This window comes from Lepidochelys kempii, chromosome 1, assembly GCF_965140265.1.
Source record: "Lepidochelys kempii isolate rLepKem1 chromosome 1, rLepKem1.hap2, whole genome shotgun sequence".
Lineage (NCBI taxonomy): Eukaryota > Metazoa > Chordata > Testudines > Cheloniidae > Lepidochelys > Lepidochelys kempii.
In genome coordinates, this window is record NC_133256.1 from 160,153,365 (window position 1) to 160,174,747 (window position 21,383).

The window sequence follows — 21,383 nt, forward strand, 5'->3', positions numbered from 1 at the left end:
TCTAGTCTGACCTCCTGTGTAATACAGGCCACAGCATTGCACCCAGTGATATCTGCATCTAGCCTAGTGACTTGTAGTTCAGCTAGAGCATATCCTTTAGGGTTTGCACAGCTCTAATTCTGGTCAAGTGCAAGTGAGCTAACATTTTTCTTGGCATAAAATCATAGAAATGTAGGGCTGGAAGGGAACTCGAAAATGATTTACCTTAATGGCAGAACCCAGTGCTTCCCAGACCTAGGCCTAGCCTGCATACATGACACACCCAAAGCTCACACTCAGGTAAACAGGCACTTATCTATGTACCAGGTTTGCCAGATCAGGGCCTCTGGAGTTCACTACTGCCACTGGCAAAAGCACACCTGGGGCTGAAAGGAAACTCATTTCTAAATTGACAGGTTTCAGAGGAACAGCCGTGTTAGTCTGTATTCGCAAAAAGAAAAGGAGGACTTGTGGCACCTTAGAGACTAACCAATTTATTTGAGCATGAGCTTTCGTGAGCTACAGCTCACGAAAGCTCATGCTCAAATAAATTGGTTAGTCTCTAAGGTGCCACAAGTCCTCCTTTTCTCATTTCTAAATTGTATCGGACAGCTGTTCTTTGTGCAGAAGTATGTTTCCCATTCACCACTGGTTTCTGCCAATTCCCTGTCTAGCTAAAGTGAGTCAATCTGTAAGCTTTGCTTTTGCTATATGTAAATGAATATTCCAAGCATATCCTAACTACCACACCCTCTGACTGCACCACAAAGAAATCAGCAATTGTTCAAATTACATTCCTTTATTAATAGAGTGGTTTAATAGACCGAAACTGAAATGGATCAAAGGAATGTTTGTCCATTAAAGTGGGCAGAAACAGTAAATATTGGCTACAGATGTCATCAAGATTTCATTTAACAAAAATTAAATATGGCCCATGGCAAAACAAGCAACCTTCAGAAATGTATTGTTAGGCTGCTAGTAGAAATGATTTACACTTTATGAAAACAAAAAGTCTTGGCAAAGCCAGTTTTAACTCAGTTAATTACTGTTTTGATTCAGTGTTAACTGCCCTCAGCTCTCTCCCTAGATATTATATACAAGCCTGCCATTAACATGGTAAAAAAACAAATGAGTGTTCAAGAAACTAATGGTCCCTAATGGAGCTGAGAAAACCCTTTTAACAAAGCCCAGCGGGCTATTAGTGTACAAGTCATTTTCTCTCTCTCAGGATAAAAGAATGTGTTTACCAGCTATAGGTTTCAGAGTAGCAGCCGTGTTAGTCTGTATCCGCAAAAACAACAGGAGGACTTGTGGCACCTTAGAGACTAACCAATTTATTTGAGCATAAGCTTTCGTGAGCTACAGCCCACTTCATCGGCTCTCCTCTGGGATATAAGAAGTTCTGCTTTAGCAGACGGCACTAGTGGATTCTACTGTGGCATTCAAGCGGACAACCAGTTCAAAATCTCCCCACTGTACTTTCCACTGCATACATCCAATGAAGTGAGCTGTAGCTCAGGAAAGCTTATGCTCAAATAAATTGGTTAGTCTCTAAGGTGCCACAAGTACTCCTGTTCTTTTTACCAGCTATAGTATGTCTGCATTGATTGAACCACACTTCTCTCACATTAACTTAGTTAAGACCACGTAAAGAGAATAAAGCACTGGTTTGAAAATAAACATTTTAAAGGAGCCTGTTTCCTTCTGGAAGCACTTGTGTGCTAGCTTTGAGATCCCACTGTTACAATTAAACCATGGCAAATACCTATGTGAAGAAATCTTCTCATGGTATCAAAGGCCACTTACCAAATGAAAAGTAGTATGTCTGATCTGACAGTTGGTACAAGGCAGATTCTCAAAATAAATCCAACTCTGTTAAATCATTATGATAAACAAAGAAATCCCACCTAATTAAAACAAATACTCAATTAACAACTTGACTTGACAAAAGGACAGGTTTACTCTATACCAAGGTACTTGCTTAAGAGGTCTCTGATGCATTTTCTTAAGAGCCATACAGTATATAATGTATGCTTTTGTTTCAGTTTGTAAATAGGCATTACTAATGTTAGAGTTTGCTCATACAATCAAACATTGCTTTGCTGTAACAACATTGTTCTCAGTCCTCTCTCTCTTTCATCTTCCTGTCTGTATCTCTCTTCTAGTTTCTGTTTTTCAGAGTCCATGCTATAAAAAGTAGTGTCTACACTTCTTCTGATTTGCTCAAACTGACTAAAATCAGCAACATATTTACCATTTTGAGAGAGAGAAACCACAGGTACAAACTCATAACCCCAGTGGATCTCCTCTGGGATATAAGAAGTTCTGCTTTGGCAGACGGCACTAGTGGATTCTACTGTGGCATTCAAGAGGACAACCAGTTCAAAATCCTTTTCTTTTAGGTTTTGGGGTGTGAGATCTCTTAAAGGGCTACTTTCATCCAATATATGATAAAAGGTTAAAGGTAAAATGAGAAAAGGACTTTCTGAAGAGGAGTCAACATGGAATTTGACACTGGCTTGGTTGAGCAGGATTCTCTCCCCTTCTTTGGTTTCATAGGTTTGAAGAAGCTTCCCAGACAGCTGACACTGAATCAGAAGGCTCTTCCTCATATTTGCCACTCTGATCACAAGGCAAAGCTCTCCATTGTGTTTGGTAATTACAGCACAATGACTGAACTTAATAGTCTCAGCCCGTTTTTTGGGTCTTGCAATTTTGGCCAAGAAGGTACCAGTGATAAAGATCTCAATCAAAGTTGTGATGACCAGCTGAGCAACCAGGAGGAATATGGCATGAGGGCACTCCTCTGTGATGAAACGGAAGCCATAACCAATAGTTGTCTGTGACTCCAAAGAAAAGAGAAATGCCCCCGTTAGTGAGTTTACTTCCTTGACACAAGGCATATGTTTGGGGGGGAAAGGATCCCTTTCTAAATCTCCATGAAGAAATGCAATGGCATAATAGATAACTCCAAAGAGGAACCAGGTCATCACAAAAGTAGCAGCAAACAGGGTAAGTTTGTATCTCCACTTCATGTCTATAACCGTTGTCCACAAATCTTGAAGGTAAAGCAGGTATATACCATCTACTTTGTCAATTCTCACATTGCTGTGACCATTTTTGGACATCACTCGGGGTCTGTGTGTCTTGAGGTCAGCATTGATGATACTGTTAATGAGTGGGGCACTCGATGTATTGATTTGAGTGGTGCCCATTTTCAGTTCCTCAGTTCTAAGAAGAGAAAAAAAGAATTTAGTTATTTAACAAAGTCAAAGTACACGAGCCTTAAAAATCATGTGAAACACAGAAGGACAGAAGGTACACAATCATGACCGCATTACAGATGTATAGTAAAGGAATGCCCCTGGAACAAAAAGCTACCATCATATAGTGTCTGATATTAAAGCTAGTTGACTTTTTTTTTTTTTAAAGTAATACCTTGACTGTAGTGACTGCCATATAAGGAGAAATGGACTATCTTTTGGTAGCTTGGAAAAGAAATTTGACCAAGCTAAAATCCTATGTTAGGACTGTATTTTTTAAAAAGGCATGAGGTAAAATTCTTCTCATATATTGTCGAGAAAGCAGGAGAGACTTGTTTTGACTACTACATTTATTCCCACTCATGCACTCAGGAGAGGGATTTCATTAAAATTAAACACATTTTGATGCTTGATTTAGAATGCCGGACTACCTTTGTCTCGCAAAACAACACAGTCAAAATAAGCAAATCAAATTTTGTTCATGGCTAATTAACTTCCATAAGTGATTTAATCAATCATTTCTAGCTCTTCCCTAAACATAGAACTAAGCTACAGGGAAACAGCATAGTCCTGTGAACACATAAAGGAGAGTTTTGGAAAGAAATATTTGCACCTGAAAACTCTTCAAGGCTCTTTGTAACATATAGCACTCCAATTTCAAACAGTCAGTGGAAAACAGGAGGCAATTCACAAATTCAGCATTCTAGCATTAGGCCCTGACCTGTGTAAACACAGGACTCAATGGAGCACAAGACTCAAAAGGTTTGTTTACTGTGAACCAAGTTCAGTGCAGATGGAGATTAAGTGGGAGTACATTCAGGACAGAACAAAGCCCACAGAGTGCAGGAGAAGGTTGCCTGTGCCAGTTTGATGAGGCAAATAAAGAAACACTGCTTCCAGGACAAGACAGTGGTTGCGTAGTGCAAGGACAGGGGATGTTACAGTGGTAGTTTCCAATAACAAAACTTCCTGCTCTAAAAAAAGCCCCCATGCATCCTTTGTGCTTTTGGCAGTTCGTACAACAAACATCGGTTTGTTCCATTGTTTTGCTTAAAAAGAAGCTTTAATAAGTGTTTCTTTTTTATGAACCACAGGAAAAAAAGTTCTCCCTTGTAACTACTTAAAAGAAACTTGCAGGAAACTCAAGACCTATTTGTGGGGGGGAGGGGTGCCTGCCCCGGACAACAACATAATTGTTCAGTGTTGTAACTTTCCTGTTATGTCAATAAAAGAGAGTTTTGTTTACTAAATACACTGATAACCACATTACAGGTTTTTCAGGGGGAAAGTAATTGCAATTTTATTTGTATTGTCACACTGTAATTCATTCAGATTTTGTATTAATCGTTAAAGCTCATTTTAGGCTCAGTTCTAAATTATGATGATCCCAGCAGGAGACCTTTTATGGGACAATCAAACCACCACACAGACTGGGCAGCATGTCCAGATAAACAGAAAAAAAGAAGAAAAAAAAATATCAAGTGATCTTAAAAAGAACTACAGGAGGAAGCAGAAAAAGCAAAACAAAACACAGCAGCATATGAGCAACTGCTATTTAGACAAGCCCAGAACTCAAATGGTGCTGCCAGAGAAAATACAGCTTATGTAAGTATATGCAACATGCAATGCAAAACTCATGAGGAAAAAATTCATGCCATACAGTCAAGAAGCTCCATTGCCCTCATCAAGCATTACCATGATAAGATATTGATATAAAAAGTGCCTAAAATCTGTCCTGGTATCAATCCTATCTCCTCTAATGCTCACTTCTCCGTAGTCTCTGCTTCCATTCACGAGAAGTGATGGGTTACAATCAGTTCTCTGCCACAAGTAGCTTTAATCTTCTAAAGGCCAAATTGTACCTGGACTTTGAGGCCATGCAGCAGAGTAAGGGCCAGCCCACTCCCCTGTGCAGCCCACCAGCATTGCTGCTTTGTGTGCAGGGGGCAGAGCAGGCTCCCCAGAGCTGCTACCTCCTCCCAGTTGTGCAGTTGTGTGAGGCATGGGTGGAGAGAGCCAAGGACCTGCTCTCTCCCCTCAGTGCACCAGTCAGTGGAGTTGAGCTGTGGGGGGATGGCAAATGATGGGCCTGTGAGGTGGGAAGGTCCCAGAGCTTGGGCATCTACACCGTAATTAAACAGCCCCTTTGCCTAAGCCCCGGGAGCCCAGTGTAAACATACCCTAATGGGCTATAGCAAAACAGTCTCCTCCAAGACAGCAGGGAGGAGCCAGGGAAGAAACTGTGATTCTAAGGCGTGATTCTTTCTCAGGGTTGCTCGGAGCAGGGAACAGTTACAACTTGTGCTGCCTCTTCCGAAGACATCAGATTTCAGTTCAGCTGTAAGTGACCTACAGAATGTTCCAAGTAACCTCCCATTCACCCTTTCACTCAAGCGACCTGACGCTCTGTTCCTGACATCCCCAGCCTTTTCTCCACTTCTGTGGTGGGGACTTACTGATCTGTAGGTTGCTGGATCTCCCTTAGCTTATATACGCATGATAATAGCTTCATTCTGGTCTTTGCTAGGCTCCTCTCTTGATTTTTTTTCTATATTATCTCAAGGCTCTCAGCTCTTCAGATACTTCCTTTGGTATTCTGGAATGGATCCCATCTGATCCTGGACTTTTTTCTGACTTCCTGCATTTTCCCTGTTACATCATCTATTCCTGCACAAGTTTGAATTCCTTTATTATATTTATTCCTCTCATGGGAAATTCATGTTGGTTTTTTCTTACTGTAAAAGTACTTTGCTTGGTGTCATCCTTGCTGCATGACAGAGGCATTGCAATACTGTACAAGACCAGCAGCCCATCTAATCCAGTGTCAGATTCTTCAGAGGAATGAACCCTTTAGTAACTAGTTATGGGATAACCTGCACCCAAGGTAAATTTTCTCCAAACCCAAATAGTTAGAGATTGGCTTATACCCTGAAGCTTGAGGGGTTTTATCCCTTCCAAAGCTCCTGGTTTTAAAAATGGTTTCTATTTTAACAGGATAGTCTTGTTACTCACATAAATATCTAATCCCTTTTTGAACCTGCTAAACTCCTGGCCTCTGTGATATCTCGTGGCAATGAGTTCCACAGGCTCACAGTGAGCTGTCTGGATAAGCATTTCATTTTTGTATTTGCCACTTTCCAATGTCATTGAATGTCCCCTTGTTCTTGTGGAGATTAGAGAGAAAGATTGAACAGAAGATGCCAATCAACCTTCCCTAAATCATTCATTATTTCATATACTTTTATCTGATCCCCTCTTAGTCAGTTCCTCTCTAAGGTTAACAATCCCAATCTTTTCAATCTCTCTTCATATGAGAGCTTTTCCATGTCCTTAATAGTTTTCATCACTGGTCTCTGAACCTCCTCTAATTCGGAAATAGCCTTTCTGAGATGGGGTAACCTGTACAGTATCCCATATGAGGGCAAGTCATTGAGTTATACAATGTCATTATAATATTTTCCTTAATATTCTCCATCTCATTCTGTATGCATTTTATAAACAGGCACCTTAAAATATTTCTACAGGGGGACTTCCTTACATCTGGAAGTTTTTAGTTCTGTCTTGATTCCCTGCCCAGCTTTTATTCTACTTCTTTTCCTTTTAATTTTTTCCTGAATCAGCAAACATTCCTAAAACAACAAATTTACATTTTTCAAAGAAACATTCCCAATAACAATGACATTTGCTAGTTGTAAGGGAGCAAACTAGTTGATTTATACTGAAGTGAAAACTATCAGGTTACTTAGCCAAAATACCTTGTTAAAAAAGAAACCAAACCCGCCCCAACTCTAACATTTGAATTAATTGATAGCTTAAAGAAACAGTAGCATAATAAGGGCAGGGAAGGAGTAGTCTCAGATTTATTTTGTACTGTAATGCCCAACAGTTAGCCCCTCCAGATTTCTGGTCAGAACTTTGTAACCACCAAAAAAGAGATTCCCCACCAGACTGTGTACTGGTAAAGGACTTTAGTACACACAAGATCAAGAAACCTTAGGGTATGTCTACACTACGAAATTAGGTCGATTTTATAGAAGTTGATTTTTAGAAATCAATTTTATACAGTCGATTATGTATGTCCCCACTAGCACATTAAGTCGGAGGACTGTGTCCTCAATACCATGGCTAGCTATCCCACAGTTCCCTCAGTCTCTGCTGCCCATTGGAATTCTGGGTTAAGCTCCCAATGCCTGATGGGGCAAAAACATTGTCGCAGGTGGTTTTGGGTATATGTCATCAGTCGCCCCTCCCTCTGTGAAAGCAACAGCAGACAATTGTTTCGCGCCTTTTTTCCTGGGTTACCTGTGCAGATGCCATAGCACAACAAGCGTGGAGCCCGCTCAGCTCACCGCTGCTGTTGTGAGCATTGTAAACACCTCACGCATTATCCTGGAGTATATGTGCAGACCTGGGCTAAGAGACGCCAGCATGAGGACAATTGTGAGGAGGACATGGACACAGACATTCCTGAAAGCATGGGATGTGGCAGTTGGGACATCATGGTGGCAGTGGGGCTGGTTGATACAGTGGAACGCTGATTCTGGGTCTGGCAAACAAGCACAGACTGGTGGGACCGCATAGTGCGGCAAGAATGGGATGATTCACAGTGGCTGCAAAACTTTCACATGTGTAAGTCCTCTTTCCTTGAACTTTGTGAGTTGCTTTTCCCTCACCTTGGACTTTATGAGTTGCTTTTCCCTGCCCTGAAGCGCAGGAATACGAAGATGAGAGCAGCCCTGAAACTTGAGAAGCGAGTGGCAATAGCCCTGTGGAAGCTTGCAACACCTGACTGCTACCGGTCAGTTGGGAATCAATTTGGAGTGGGCAAGTCTCCTGTGGGGACTGCTGTGATCCAAGTAGCCAATGCAATCAATGACTTTCTGCTATCAAGGGTAGTGACTCTGGGGAATATGCACGTCATAGTGGATGGCTTTGCTGCAATGGGTTTCCCTAACTGTGGTGGGGCAATAGACGGAATGCACATCCCTATCTTGGCACCAGACCACCTTGCCAAGCAGTACGTAAACCGCTAGGGCTGCTTCTCAATGGTGCTGCAAGCACTGGTAGATCACAAGAGACATTTCACCGACATCAACGTAGGATGTCCAGGAAAGGTGTATGACGCTTGCATCTTTCGGAACTCCAGGCTGTTCGAGCAGTTGCAAGAAGGGATTTACTTCCCAGACCAGAAAATTACTGTTGGCGATGTTGAAATGCCAATAGTTATCCTTTGGGACTCAGTTTACCCCTAGCTCCCATGGCTCATGAAGCCATACACAGGCAGCCTGGACAGTAGTAAGGAGCAGTTCAACTGTAGGCTGAGCATGTGCAGAATGGTGGTAGAATGTGCCTTTGGACGTTTAAAAGCTTGCTGGCACTGTTTGCTGACTAGGTCAGACCTCAGCGCAACCAGTATTCCCATGGTTATTCATGCTTGCTATGTCCTCCACAATATCTGTGAGAATAAGGGGAAAACGTTTATGGCGGAGTGGGAGGTTGAGGCAAATCGCCTGGTGGCCCATTTTGAGCAGCCAGACACCAGGGCGATTAGAAGAGCATAGCTAGGTGCGCTGCACATCAGAGAGGCTTTGAAAACCAGTTTCATGACTGGCCAGGCTTCAGTGTGACAGTTGTTGATTTTAATTCCCTGTAAGCCAACCACCCTCCCCCCTTCGATCATAGCTGGCAAAGGAAATAAAGTAACTATTGTTTTGAAACCAAGCATTCTTTCTTTATTAATTAAAAAAAGGTGAGATAACTGACAAGGTAGCCCAGGTTGGGTGGGGTGCGGGAGGAGGGAAGAACAAAGCCACATTGCTTATTGTAGCCACACTACAAATCAAAACTGTTCAAATGACAGCCTTCTGTTGCTTGGGCATCCTCTGGAGTGGAGTGGCTGGGTGCCCGGAGCCTCCCTCTCCCTGCGTTCTTGGGCATCTGGGTGAGGAGGATATGGAACTTGGGGAGGAAGGCAGGTGGTTATACAATGGATGCAGTGGGGGTCTGTGCTCTTGTTGGCTTTCCTGCAGCTCCAACAGATGCTTCATCATATCCCGTTTGCTCCCCCATTAGCCTCAGCATCGCCTCCTGCCTCTGCTCTTCGCACTGACTTAATGCTTTTACGGCCTCTGCCACTGAATGCCTCCATACATTCAGCTGCACCCTATCAGTGCGGGAGGACTGCATGAGCTTGGAAAATATGTCATTGCGAGTGCGTTTTTTTCGCCTTCTAATCGGTGATAACCTCAGGGACGGAGATGATGGGGAAGCATAGAAACATTTGCACCTGGGTGGAGATAAAAAGGGAGAGTAAAATGTAAGATGATACATTTCTGAGAACAAAAGGGAGACTCTTTCACAGCGAATCAAGCAATCTGCAGCAGATAGCACATGTGCTTTAGGTAAAGGTCGCATTTTCCCTTTTATATTGAGCACCTGCCGGTATGGTGACACATTGCACATGGTTGGGCAACAGAATTCGGTTTCCAGGCAGCCATGGTAAGCTAAAGGGTACGCAGGGTTGGCTTCCTACGCCTTCATAACATGTGGGAATGGTTTCAAACTGCAGCGCCCTCCTTTCCCATAGCAAGCAATGCTGGCTGGATTTCACATTTAAAAGGAGGGGCTGCAGTTTTCGGGTGGATGTGCAGCACACACCTCCCCCCAACCCTACCGTGTGGCTGTTCTCTGGGATAATCCCTTCACCCCTCCCCCCACCACGTGGCTATTCTCCAGGATGATCCCTCTTAGCCAAGCGCAAACAACCCAGCATGAACGGGGTCCTTTTACTGTTCCCTTACAAAAATTCCCCTATTTCAACCAGGTGACCATGAATGATATCACTCTCCTGAGCCTGACACAGAAAGATAAAGACCAAATGTTGCTTGAATGCAACCAAAACCCAGAACCATTCACTGCCATGCTTTGTGCTGCAGTGATTCCAGACTACTTGGTACTGGCTTGGCGTGGTAAAGTGTCCTACCGTGGAGGATGAAATAAGGCAGCCCTCCCCAGAAACCTTCTGCAAAGGCTTTAAGGGTACCTCCAGGAGAGCTTCATGGAGACGTCCCTGGAGGATTCCCACTCCATCCCCAGACACGTTAACAGACTTTCCCAGTAGCTGTACTGGCCGCGAATGCATCCCAATTCTTCAGGGCAAATCAAACACTAGTTTCTATACCCCGTACTGTAGTTACAAATGTGTACTCACCAGAGCTGTCTTCTCTGGCTTCAGGGTCGGGGATCCCGCTTTGGGAGGGTTTTGGCTCCAGGGTGATGAAAAGGTCCTGGCTGCTGGGGAGAACAGATTCACCGCTTGCGTGCTGCACATTCTCCTCCTCCTCCTCGTCCTCATCCACAAAATCCTCCTCCGTGTTGTGTGAGACTCCCCCCTTGCAGGTGTCCACGGGACACCTACTCCTCTCGCCGGGGAGGCATACCAAAGTCGATTTTAAGAGCCCTTTAGGTTGATGGAACGGGGTTGCTCGTGTAGACACATTCATTATAAAATTGACCTAACGCGGCTACATTCAACCTAACCCCGTAGTGTAGACCAGGACTTAGAGTTATGTATCAAACCACTGACAATCAGTATCTTGATGTTAACACTGACGCCAAGGGCCACATTATCAAAGAGCTGAGACCCACTTGCATACACACAAAAATGTCCTCACCATGCAACTAGATATGCTTGTTTAGGATCTGCTTGGGCCTACACAAATCAATTAAAGAAGTACAAAAGCATTATTTGATCAAATGGCCTCAAATGCCTCCTTTCTTATCCATCAGATATGCTTTGCCAATGGAGCCTCCCCCACCCTCCTCTTGAATATAAATGGCTAAAACTTACATTGCTCTTTTAGCCATTGTAAGCTACCAGCATTTGAAAAAAAGAAAACAAACCTTTTTCATCTTGAGATCTTTGGCAGGTCACACATAGGGTTGCCTGGTGTCCGGTTTTTGACTGGAATGCCCGGTCGAAAAGGGACCCTGGCAACTCTGGTTGGCACTGCCAACTGAGCCATTAAAAATCTGTTCGGCGGCACAGTGGGGGCCCGGGGCTAAGGCAGGCTCCCTACCTGCCCTGGCTCCTCATTGCTCCTGGAAGTGGCTGCCAGGTCCCTGCAGCCCCTAGGCGCTGGGTCAGACAGTGACTGGGAGGCTCCATGTGCTGCCCGTGCCCCAACTGCTGGCTCCGCAGCTCCAATTGGCTGGGAACTGCAACCATTTTGAGCTGGGAGCGGGCAGCACCTGCAGGCACAAAGGCACCGTGCACACCTGTCTGGCCACCCGTGCGCCTAGAGGCCGCAGGGATCTGGCGGCCGCTTCCTCGGAGCCAAGGTAAGTGATGCCGGGACCCTGTAGCCCCGCCCACACCCCAAACCCCTCATCCCCAGCCCCACCCCAGAGCCTGGTGCCCCCTTCTGCACCCAATCTCCTCATCCCTGGCCCCACCCTCAGCCAGAGCCCTCACCTCCCCCACACACATACCCCACCTCCCTGCCCCAGCCCGGAGTCCCCTCCCACACCCCAAACCCCTCATTCCCGGCCCCACCCCAGAGCCTACACCCCGCCAGCTGGAGCCCATGCCCCCTCCCAAACTCCAAACCCCTTGGCCCCATCCTGGAGCCCCTTCCTTCACCCCAAACTCCTTATCCCCAGCCCCACTCAAAAGCCTGCACTCCCAGCCCAGAGTCCATACTCCCTTCCGCACCCCAACCCCCTGTCCCAGCCTGGTGAAAGTGAATGAGGGTGGGGGAGAGCAAGCGAGGGAGGGAGGGGGGATGGAGCAAGCGGAGGCAGGGCCTTGGATAAGGGGTGGGGCATGGGCAAGGCCTCAGAGAAGTGAGCGTAGGGGGCAGGGCAAGGGTGCTCGGTTTTGTGTGATTAGAAAGTTGGTAGCCCTAGTCACACAAGGTTCAGAGGGTTGTAAACATGTCTCAGAAATTCTCACAACTTTGTCCACCATCCCTCTGGGCTACACAAGTGCTGGACGGTGGCAGGTTCTGCTCTGTGACAGTCGACCAGCTAGACCCTCCTCCATGTTCCAACACATGGAATCAGAAAGGTGGGCAGTACCTGAAAATGAGCTCCTCATCTTCCCCAGGCTGCAGCATCCAGTAATAGAGCCTTGTCACCTGAAACCCTGGACTCTTCCAGTGACTGTTACTTCTAGGCTCCTGGCTAGGCTCCAGGCTGGAGTAACAGTCTTCTCTACAGCTGGGAGAAGGGAAGAACAGGCTGGTAGCCCATCTGATCAACAGTGCCAATATGTTTTTTAAATGAATTGCCTTTTATTTGTAAAAAGGCTGGACTCTCATGCCTATAAATATATCTGCCTGTGGCTGATAGATCAGTTCCTAAAGCTAGCCCATCCATTTGCCTCTCCCCAACCACAAGTTGATACTAAGGCACATAAAACAGAGTCCAATGGATGATATGAATAGCTCTATCTGACTGAACTTAGACATGCATCTCTCAGCAAAGGGAGTAAAACATCAAAATCCAGTCATAGGTCTTCATAAGTTTTTCTCTGCCTGACTGACATTTGATCAGTCAAGGATGAGGTCAAACCAAAGAAGTCTGGGTGTTCCACTGTGTCCGGCAGAGATTCATATCTCTCCAAGGCCATTGCTATTGCTTTTATGTGTAAGATGCTCAGGTACCACAATGACGGGCAGAAGAAAAAGAAAGCAAGCAAGAAAGAGAAAATCCATCCAAGTCAATGGAGAGATTCTGTTGTTTTCAATGGGCTTTAGATCAGATCCCCAAACAGGTTTGAGGAACATAGACCCTGCAGTATGGAGAAGCTTTCACTGCCACTGCCCATGTTCAGAAGATAAACAGAGGGTTTTGCTGTCCACAGAGCTATCAATCTGGAATCCTTCATGAGCACCATTTTTTAAAACAAACTAAACTGTTACTAAAGTTTGTTTTTCTGTTGTATGAAACAAGTTATAAAATGCTGCTGGAACAGAGACAAACATTTATGTGAAGCATCACCAGAAACCTGTTATATTCAAACCTTTTTATGAATGACTTTTTCTCAGTTACAAAATGTTCAGTACTTTTTTATGTGGCTTTTGCTGGGGTATTATTTTTTCAAATTCCTTAAGTTCAAAGTGCTTTCATCTTTACTCTGTATTAGTATAGCCAGGCATTCTGACTCCCAATTCCTGAGTGGTACTCTGCCCTCCCATCATCCTTCCCCCAGTTCATTCTGTGCAAACCTTACCTGTCTCTTTAGGAGGGCAAGTCTAAACAGACACTAGTTCATTATGAAGTCACACTTTCCATTTCTGAGGCTCGGAGTGCTAGAATTAAACTGCAGGTTACAAAGAGCCATTATCAGCTGAACATGCTTATCATAATAATACTTAGCACTTCCCCACTGTATCACTTACAGCTTCAAAGTGCTGTACAAACACTATTTAATGCTCACAACACTGCTGTGAAGCAGGCAAGCATCCCTAGCCCACTTTATGTAAGCAGAAAGGAGCAGAGAGAGAGGCCAATGTCTTATCCAAAGCTGCATAACAAGACAGTAGCCGAGCCAGGATTAGAACTCTGGAGATCCTAGAGACTACCCATTTTCTTGTCCAGTAGGCATTGCTGTATGAGGTTCCCCATTTTTTTTCTCCTTACCTTGTTAGTGTGCCCTTCTGGGGGTCCTCCATTCCCATGTCCTCTCCCCCTTCCCTCTGGGGTGTGTCTTTTCCCTGTGAGGTATTCCTTGGTGTCCTGTTTTCCCTGGTCCTGGGAGGTATCCCCTTCCTGTCCTGCCCTCCTTAGCTCTTTGAATTAAAGGGACTCTACATATTTACATGTGTGTTACCACATTCACCACCACAGTATCTTGGTCTCCTACAAGTTTTATTTATTGCTTTACAAATATCGTATGTTAGGCAAGACTGATAGCACCACCTACAGTGAAGGTGGTCCGACACTTCCCATTATCACACCCTGTTTTCAGTTATAACTGCCAAACTTTAACCATTTGGGCTCAAATTTTCCATGCTCTGTGTCTGCTGCAGGGTGAATTATTTATGGGAGTTTCCGCCAAAATGGTTCAACCGTTTCCAAGAACGAGGCTAGGGAAAAGTATGTTGTTTTATGTAGTGTCAAGTGTCTACAGTTCTGGGGCAGCCCCATTGTGTGGCTGGCTTTGGGGATAGAGACCTCAGGGCTTCCAGGGTCCATGGTTCCAGGGCACCTCCTCTCTGGCACGGAGCCAGGAGCCTGGAAACTCTGGGATCCGCTACTCTAATTATGGCTTGGCTCCAGTCTCCATAGCAAGGAGCCTGGAAACCTTGAGGTTTTCCCAGGGCTTCTAGGCTCAAGCTGTGGAGCCATAACCTGGAAACCCTGTGGGGTTCTCAGGACTTCCCGGCTCCCTGCCATGGAGCTGGGAAGTCCTAGGATGGATTTCCCAAATGCAGCTCCTGGGCAGCCCCATCCTACAGACTGTCATGGGATATGGAACCCAGGGCTTCCAGACTCCCAGGCCAGCTGGCTCCTTGGGAGCCTTCTGTCTGGAAGTCCTGCCATCCCCAGCTCAGGCAGTCCATGAAGCAGGGCTGCGCCTAGCCGCAAATCCTGTAAGCCCTTCCCTGGCAGCTTGTGGTGAAATTGACAGGATTTCTGTCAGATTTACTGCTGCTCACTCCTGAATCCTATCAAGATTCCTGTCAAGACAAGAATCCTATCAATTTCATGCAGCCTAGGGGAGCCTTTTTCATTTCAGAAACACTCTGAGTCAGCATTTTCAAAACAAACCATTTCTGGAGTTTCAGGTTCACAGAAAAATGTCAAAAAATTGTTTTAGTCCAAGTCAGAATGAAAAATTTTAAAATGTCAAAATTTCTTGTGAACTAGAAATTCTCAGTTTAGGCCGTCGCTAACAAAGAGCTAATTTCTAAGCAGCCAGCAGCAATTAATTGATCTTAGACTATTAGTGGTAAATGTGCCCAGTGGCCTGTGATGGGATGTTAGATGGGGTGGGATCTGAGTTACTACAGTTCTTTCCTGGGTGTCTGGCTGGTGAGTCTTGCCCACATGCTTAGGGTTCAGCTGATCGCCATATTTGGGGTCGGGAAGGAATTTTCCTCCAAGGCAGATTGGCAGAGGCCCTGGGGGTTTTTTGCCTTCCTCCGCAGCGTGGGGCACAGGTCACTTGCTGGAGGATTCTCTGCACTTTGAAGTCTTTAAACTACAATTTGAGGACTTCAATAGCTAAGACAAGGGTTAGGGGTTTGTTACAAGAGTGGGTGAGATTCTGCAGCCTGTGTTGTGCAGGAGGTCAGACTAGACGATCAAAATGGTCCCTTCTGACCTTAAAGTCTATGATTCTATACTCAAGGTGCTTAGCACTCTTAGCTCACTTCACTGTGAGAAACAATGCATACCAAGGACTTTGCTGCAACAGACAATGCAGAAGACTTTATGGTATGGGACAGTGAAGGGGACAACAGTTCATTGAATGGACGCCCCTTAGTAAACCTGAATTATCAAAATGGGTTAAGTGGTGGTACCTCCAGGCAGGACCAGGTAAGCTGCTCCTTTGGGACTGGAGAAGACCTGCAAAGGGACACTTGGACTACTGATTCCAACAATGAGTGGGTCTTGGTGGATGGGTGAGGCAGTACAGTCAGGGGACGCCCATACCAGGGGGCATGGAAGTTAGGCAGGCAGACGACCGCCAAAATTACTGAAATGGGTTGGGTTTATTTGCATATACATTCTGGTGCTGTGTTTTCCCAACTTTAGCACTGGGTTCTCTTTCCCCTACTAAAGATTTTCTTCTGCATACGCAGTCGCAGAGAGCTTGTGCACAAGGAAGTTCAGTCTGACTGTGAATGGCTAGGATGCATTTAACTTTCCCAGGTTACTGGGAGGGGGCTCAAGACATCAGTTTAGTTATTTGGTGAGAGGGACCCTACTTGTATTGAACCTCGCCCTTATTGCTGCTGTTAACTTCCTGGCAGAAGGATTACCTATGTATATACCTTAAGAGACACTCACACTGTTGCTACCAATGAGGACTAGAACTGGTACCTGCCTCCCCTGCTGTATGCTGCAGAATCAGAGACAAAACTAGAAGAGGAACAGTCCCAATGGGAGGTGGAGGAATACAGTGCAAATAGCCAGACAGATGATGAAGCAGAAAGCAAGGCAACAGTTGCTTCTTAGACAGCTCCTGCACAAAGGGACCCGCTGCTGGCACCTGGGGAGCAGCAGCACTAAAACCTCACGCAGGGCTTGTCTTCACTGCCATGCTAATTCGGTGCCACTGCATCAAGTGTTTTCCTGGTGACTTAATTACTTCACCTAAATGAGAGGCAGAAGCTATGTTGGCAGGAGAGCATCTCCCACTAACGCAGCGCAGGGTAGATAGCGCTTTAAGTCGATGTAAGTTACATTGGTCGTGGGGGTGGTTCTTTCACACCCCTGAGAGATGTAACTTATATCGACTGAAGTGGCAGTGTAGACGAGCCCTCAGTCTCAGTTGCCTAGGAACCAGAAATGGGGCAAATCAGGACTCTCCCAGGCAAACTGGGCAGCTGGTAAGTCAGGCTTGATTTTTGCTAAATGCTGATGCTCAATTTTGCGAAATTGATCAGGATGGTTAATTCTGGATCTCAGCCTCTGTGGAAGCAGAACTATCACTGGTCAAAACCTCTATCCAGGGGCTCAGCAACCTTGGGGGCGAAGGGGAGTGAGACAGCGGCCTCCAACTGCAGGCAGATCATTCATCCAGTTGTTGGCTGGACACTCCTGTCTTTGTAAAGTTTGTCTCCCTGTCCAGGACTGATATAAAACCGGGCATGGTTTTGTCCAGCATCATCGCGACGTGGATGCACGGAGAACGTCATTGTACAGGGCATGCTGCCAGCATGGCCTCACCATTGCGCCCCTGGATGGAGACTTTTATCAGTGATATTTCCATTTGGTTTATACCATGTTATGTATGACACGGTCGCTGAGCCCCAGAATTTAACATTGTCATCCATTTAGCAAAATTGATCACCAGCACTTAACAGCAAGTCAGGGTCACCCTGTGGCATGACTGTGCATGTGAGGTCACGCTGCTGGGGGCGGGGCAGCAAGCTCTGCAAAATAGCATCCTCTGTGTAGTATGACTGAGTAGCAGTGGGGTCATGACAGCAGGGGTGGGCCCACACCATTCCAGAAGTTCATGCAACCAAGCTGGATGTCCTGTATTCTGGGGATGCATCAATGGCCTTCCTACCCCCTTTGGCCCCTGACCAGAGCAGGAAATTTGAGTGGCATTGCGCCCCCATGCACCAGATTGCAACTCCACTCCCTGGACAGCAGGGCCACATTGGAATAGCGTTGCAACCCCATGTGCCTGCTTAGCCCCCCAACTTTTGTAGTCTTTCTGGTGCCCATGGGCATAGGGGCTTCCCAGCTCCTGAGGAGAAGTGGAGCAGGAGGTACCTGGAATTCCCAGCATGGTGGGAGGGCTTTCAGTGCTTTCTGGGGAAGTGGAGATGCAGAAGGGATCTGGGGCTCCCAGAGCTGCCTAGACCCTAGTGAGGATGGTACTCTTCAGCCTGACTGCCTCACTGGGTAAGAGCATGGAGCTGGGTGTGGGGGCAGAGAGACTGCGGGCCTTGGTGCAGAGCACATGGGGCTGAGTGAGTCTGGGGGCCACAAGAAGGGACTGCATGTGGAGCTGGGTGCAGGGCGACAAGCACAAGTCTAGGTGCAGAAGGAGAGAGCCTGGGGGCGAGGTGCAGGGCTGGGGAGGGAGAGTCCTGGGCCCCTCCTTAGGAAAATTCTGGTTGTACCCCCCCCTTTATCCATCTGCCATATCTATACTGCCCGCATTACCATATTATCTGAGTATTGTATTTATTAACAACACCTCGGTGAGGTAGGCCAGTGCTATTATCCCCCTTTTACAGATGGGGAAACTGAGGCAGAGAGAGAGATTAAGTGACTTGTTCAAAGTCACACAGGGAGTCTGTGACAGAACCCAGGGCTCTCAAGCCAGCACCCTAACCACTGGACCATCTTTCTTCTCCCCAAACCGATTTATTAATGTTAATAGGAATAGGCTCTTCGATGTTTACTTCAGCCATTTTCTACTTAGCACCATTCCCCCTCCACACAACCACATAGTAAGAGACACTCCCTGCTCCGAACTCCTCAGAAGCCAAATAGACAAGGTAGATAAAGATTGAGAAGAAAAACAGAGGCACAGCAAGGTAAAAAGTGACTTGCCCAAAGTCCCACAGCAGGTCATGGCATAGTCAGAAAGAGAAACTAGGTCTCCTGGCCTGCAGATGAGTGTTCAAGTCACTGGCTAACAATGCATCTAAAATTAACTAGATTACACTAGTTTTTCACGTTTCCATTTAACTTCTCAATGATTTCAACCCAAACCAGCTTTCCCAATGCAGCACTGTTGCAGAGTGGAGAAAATATATTTTAAAGTGTTCCGCTTTCTGCTGGGAGCATAATTGTTGACAAAATTGACAACTCGGTAACTCACAACAGTATTAACTTACTCTGGGCTTTTCCTAGTTAGGAGTTCAGCAAATAGATGAGGAAGCAGACCAGAGTTTGTCTTAGGCTCCAGCGATACTTAGTGAAATGGAGAGTATAGTCGCACCTATAGGTATCGCTTTTAAATGGGCAAGGTTTCTTCATTGTAAATAAATTAGGAATAAACAACAACCTGGATGACTCAGAGAATTCGTACCAGAGCTTTGCTAGGTCACAGGTTCAATACTGGCCCACATGCACTAGCAGTGACCAATGTGTTACCATTTGTTTGGCTTTCTGGGAACTATATAAGACTGGAACTTAGCTGGTGTAAATTGGGGTAGGTCCATTTACTTCACTAGAACTTGGACAGTTTATAACAGCTGAGCATCTGGCTGATAATTTGTTTAGGTCCCAAAATAATTGATCTTTCATTGCAGGATTTTGCCCAGAGAAGGCTGCCGTGTCCCCTCTGTCACCGATTTCAGTTTTTCTTTCTCTCTTTTAACAGACCAGACCTTCTCGCTGCTACATCGCTCACAGTTACTTGCTCTCCAGTAGAGGTTACTATACGTGGCCCAGATCATAACCCTCCATGGAAAATCCCACAAGGGCGCTGGGGCCTACACAAAGTTCCCCTCACGGATCCTCCTGTCAGTTGGTCAGGGAGTCCCCCCATCATTGAGGAAAGAGGGGCTTGGTCCCCACAACCGAGGATCTTAGGGCGTCAGTGGAAGGCGGGACCATGCACTGCCCTTTAAACCCTCCTTAAAGAGGATTCCACAGCCTGGGCTGGGCTTTATTCCCCACAGGGTTAATTCACTCCTGAGTTTGCTCTCCATGTGCTTGGGGAAGGAGGCGGGAGGAGTAATGCATGGCTTGACCAGGCACAATCTGCCCTTAGGAACTAACACAGTAGATCAGTTACATATTGCCATGCTATAGGAGGGTTGGTTATGCTTCCATATATTGCATCATTCATACATGCGCTGAAGAGCTCTTTCTTTTAGGTAGTTGCAGTAAACTATTGCTAATTCATTTCACTGCTGCCTGCATGCGCTCTATTACAGTCAAGTTGGGGTTTGTTTTTTAATTAGTCTCAATACACTGTTGCTTTCATAGCAGAGGGTAGGTATGGCAGCAAGGTGTGGCTCACTGGAGGGTGTCAAAATTTTGTTATGGCAGATTTTGTAACAAACTCACTCCTTTCTTTATTCAGCACCTAGAAGGCCTATAGCATCACGAACAAAGGGTGGGTAGGAGAAATAATCAGAGAACCTCCCCCCTCCCCGTAATCCCCGAACACTCTTTCTCGCTCCAAAATAATTTTATTTGACACATTGTAATGAAAATACCAAGCATAACTCTGAAAAGGGCTTAGTAGAACATTTATGATGAAATAAAAGCTTTGCATCAACCTGGAAACATCTTCGTAAAATAAAATTCTTCTGGTATACAGGAAGCACAGCATGCTATTTAAAACCACACTACAGCTTCATAAGGGAAGAAAAGGGGCAAGGAGTACAAAGTCCTGTATTAAAAGGTCAGTATATTGTTGGGTCTTTTGGTCAGCTCAGATCTAATGCCGATAGACTCTAATCTAGCTGGGGGAATACAGCATATTCGTTCCCAGAAATGGGAGAGACCCAATCACACTGCTAGAGTTTTCCATCTCTGAGAGCTATGGGCCAGATTCACCTGTACACTTCAGCTGCTATGCAAAGTAGCAATAGATCTAACATAACCTGCTAGTTGAATCAGATTTGCATGACCAGAGCGCACCAGTGAATCTGGTCTGATGATTTTACAATATTACAAAGTGTGTTTCCAAGAAAGGATGACTCCTCTTGTCAAGGTTTCATCTCAAAACTTGTTCTATGCTGGTTTTCTCAGGAAGTGCTTGTGCTATGCGGGAGAATTCCATTGCTTGTGTGAACACGTTCATGCTGTGGAAGGGCAGATGATAAGACAAAGCATCTTTTTTCCCCATCTAAGTCTATTAGTTTTTAAAGCAAAGCTTTAATTTCATTCTGCTAAACACTAACTCAGGCCAGGTCTACTCTACATACTTGCTTTGGTATAACTACCTTACTCAGGAATGTGGAACAATACACCCCTGAGCGAGGTAGATATACCGACCTAACTCCCTCCCTTCCCCATGTAGACAGTGCTCTATCGGTGGCAGAGTTTCTTCTGCTGACCTAGCTACCACCTCTCACAAAGGTGGAGTTACTAAGCCGACAGGAGAGCTCTCTTCTATTGGCTTAGAGCGTCTTCATCAGAAGCACTACAATGGAGCACCACACTGTTTGTGGTGCAGACCTGCCCTCACATACCATATGACAGCATTCTGCTCTAAGCTCAGCAACTAAAAAACCCAGTTACAGCAGAACTTCACTAATTTGCACGAGCAGCTAAGAAACACACGACAGCTTACTACAATCTGGGTGAAATTCACTCCTGTATAGCTGGCCAGTACAAGGTCTGTGTGCCACTTAAGCTACAGAGGCGAAAGTGGGAAGTAAATGGTGCCTTAGACTTCATGCTGATCCTTTGCACAAGCGCGAATTCCACCCTTTGTTAATCAGTAAACAGCCAGGATGAAAAACTAAAACTATTTATATTTTCAAA

At 45.5% G+C, this 21,383-nt stretch overlaps 1 protein-coding gene across 2 annotated transcripts in view; it reads right to left on the reverse strand.

Moving 5' to 3' along the window:
* Nucleotides 1-526: 526 nt before the first annotated feature.
* Nucleotides 527-21,383, reverse strand: part of KCNJ15 (potassium inwardly rectifying channel subfamily J member 15) — a 41,801-nt gene continuing 20,944 nt past the window's right edge. For both annotated transcript variants that reach the window (XM_073360806.1, XM_073360796.1), the window contains exon 2: nucleotides 527-3,210. In XM_073360806.1, coding sequence (XP_073216907.1) covers nucleotides 2,067-3,194 — 1,128 coding nt within the window. In that variant the 5' untranslated portion in view covers nucleotides 3,195-3,210 and the 3' untranslated portion in view covers nucleotides 527-2,066. The remainder of the gene's footprint in view (nucleotides 3,211-21,383) is intronic.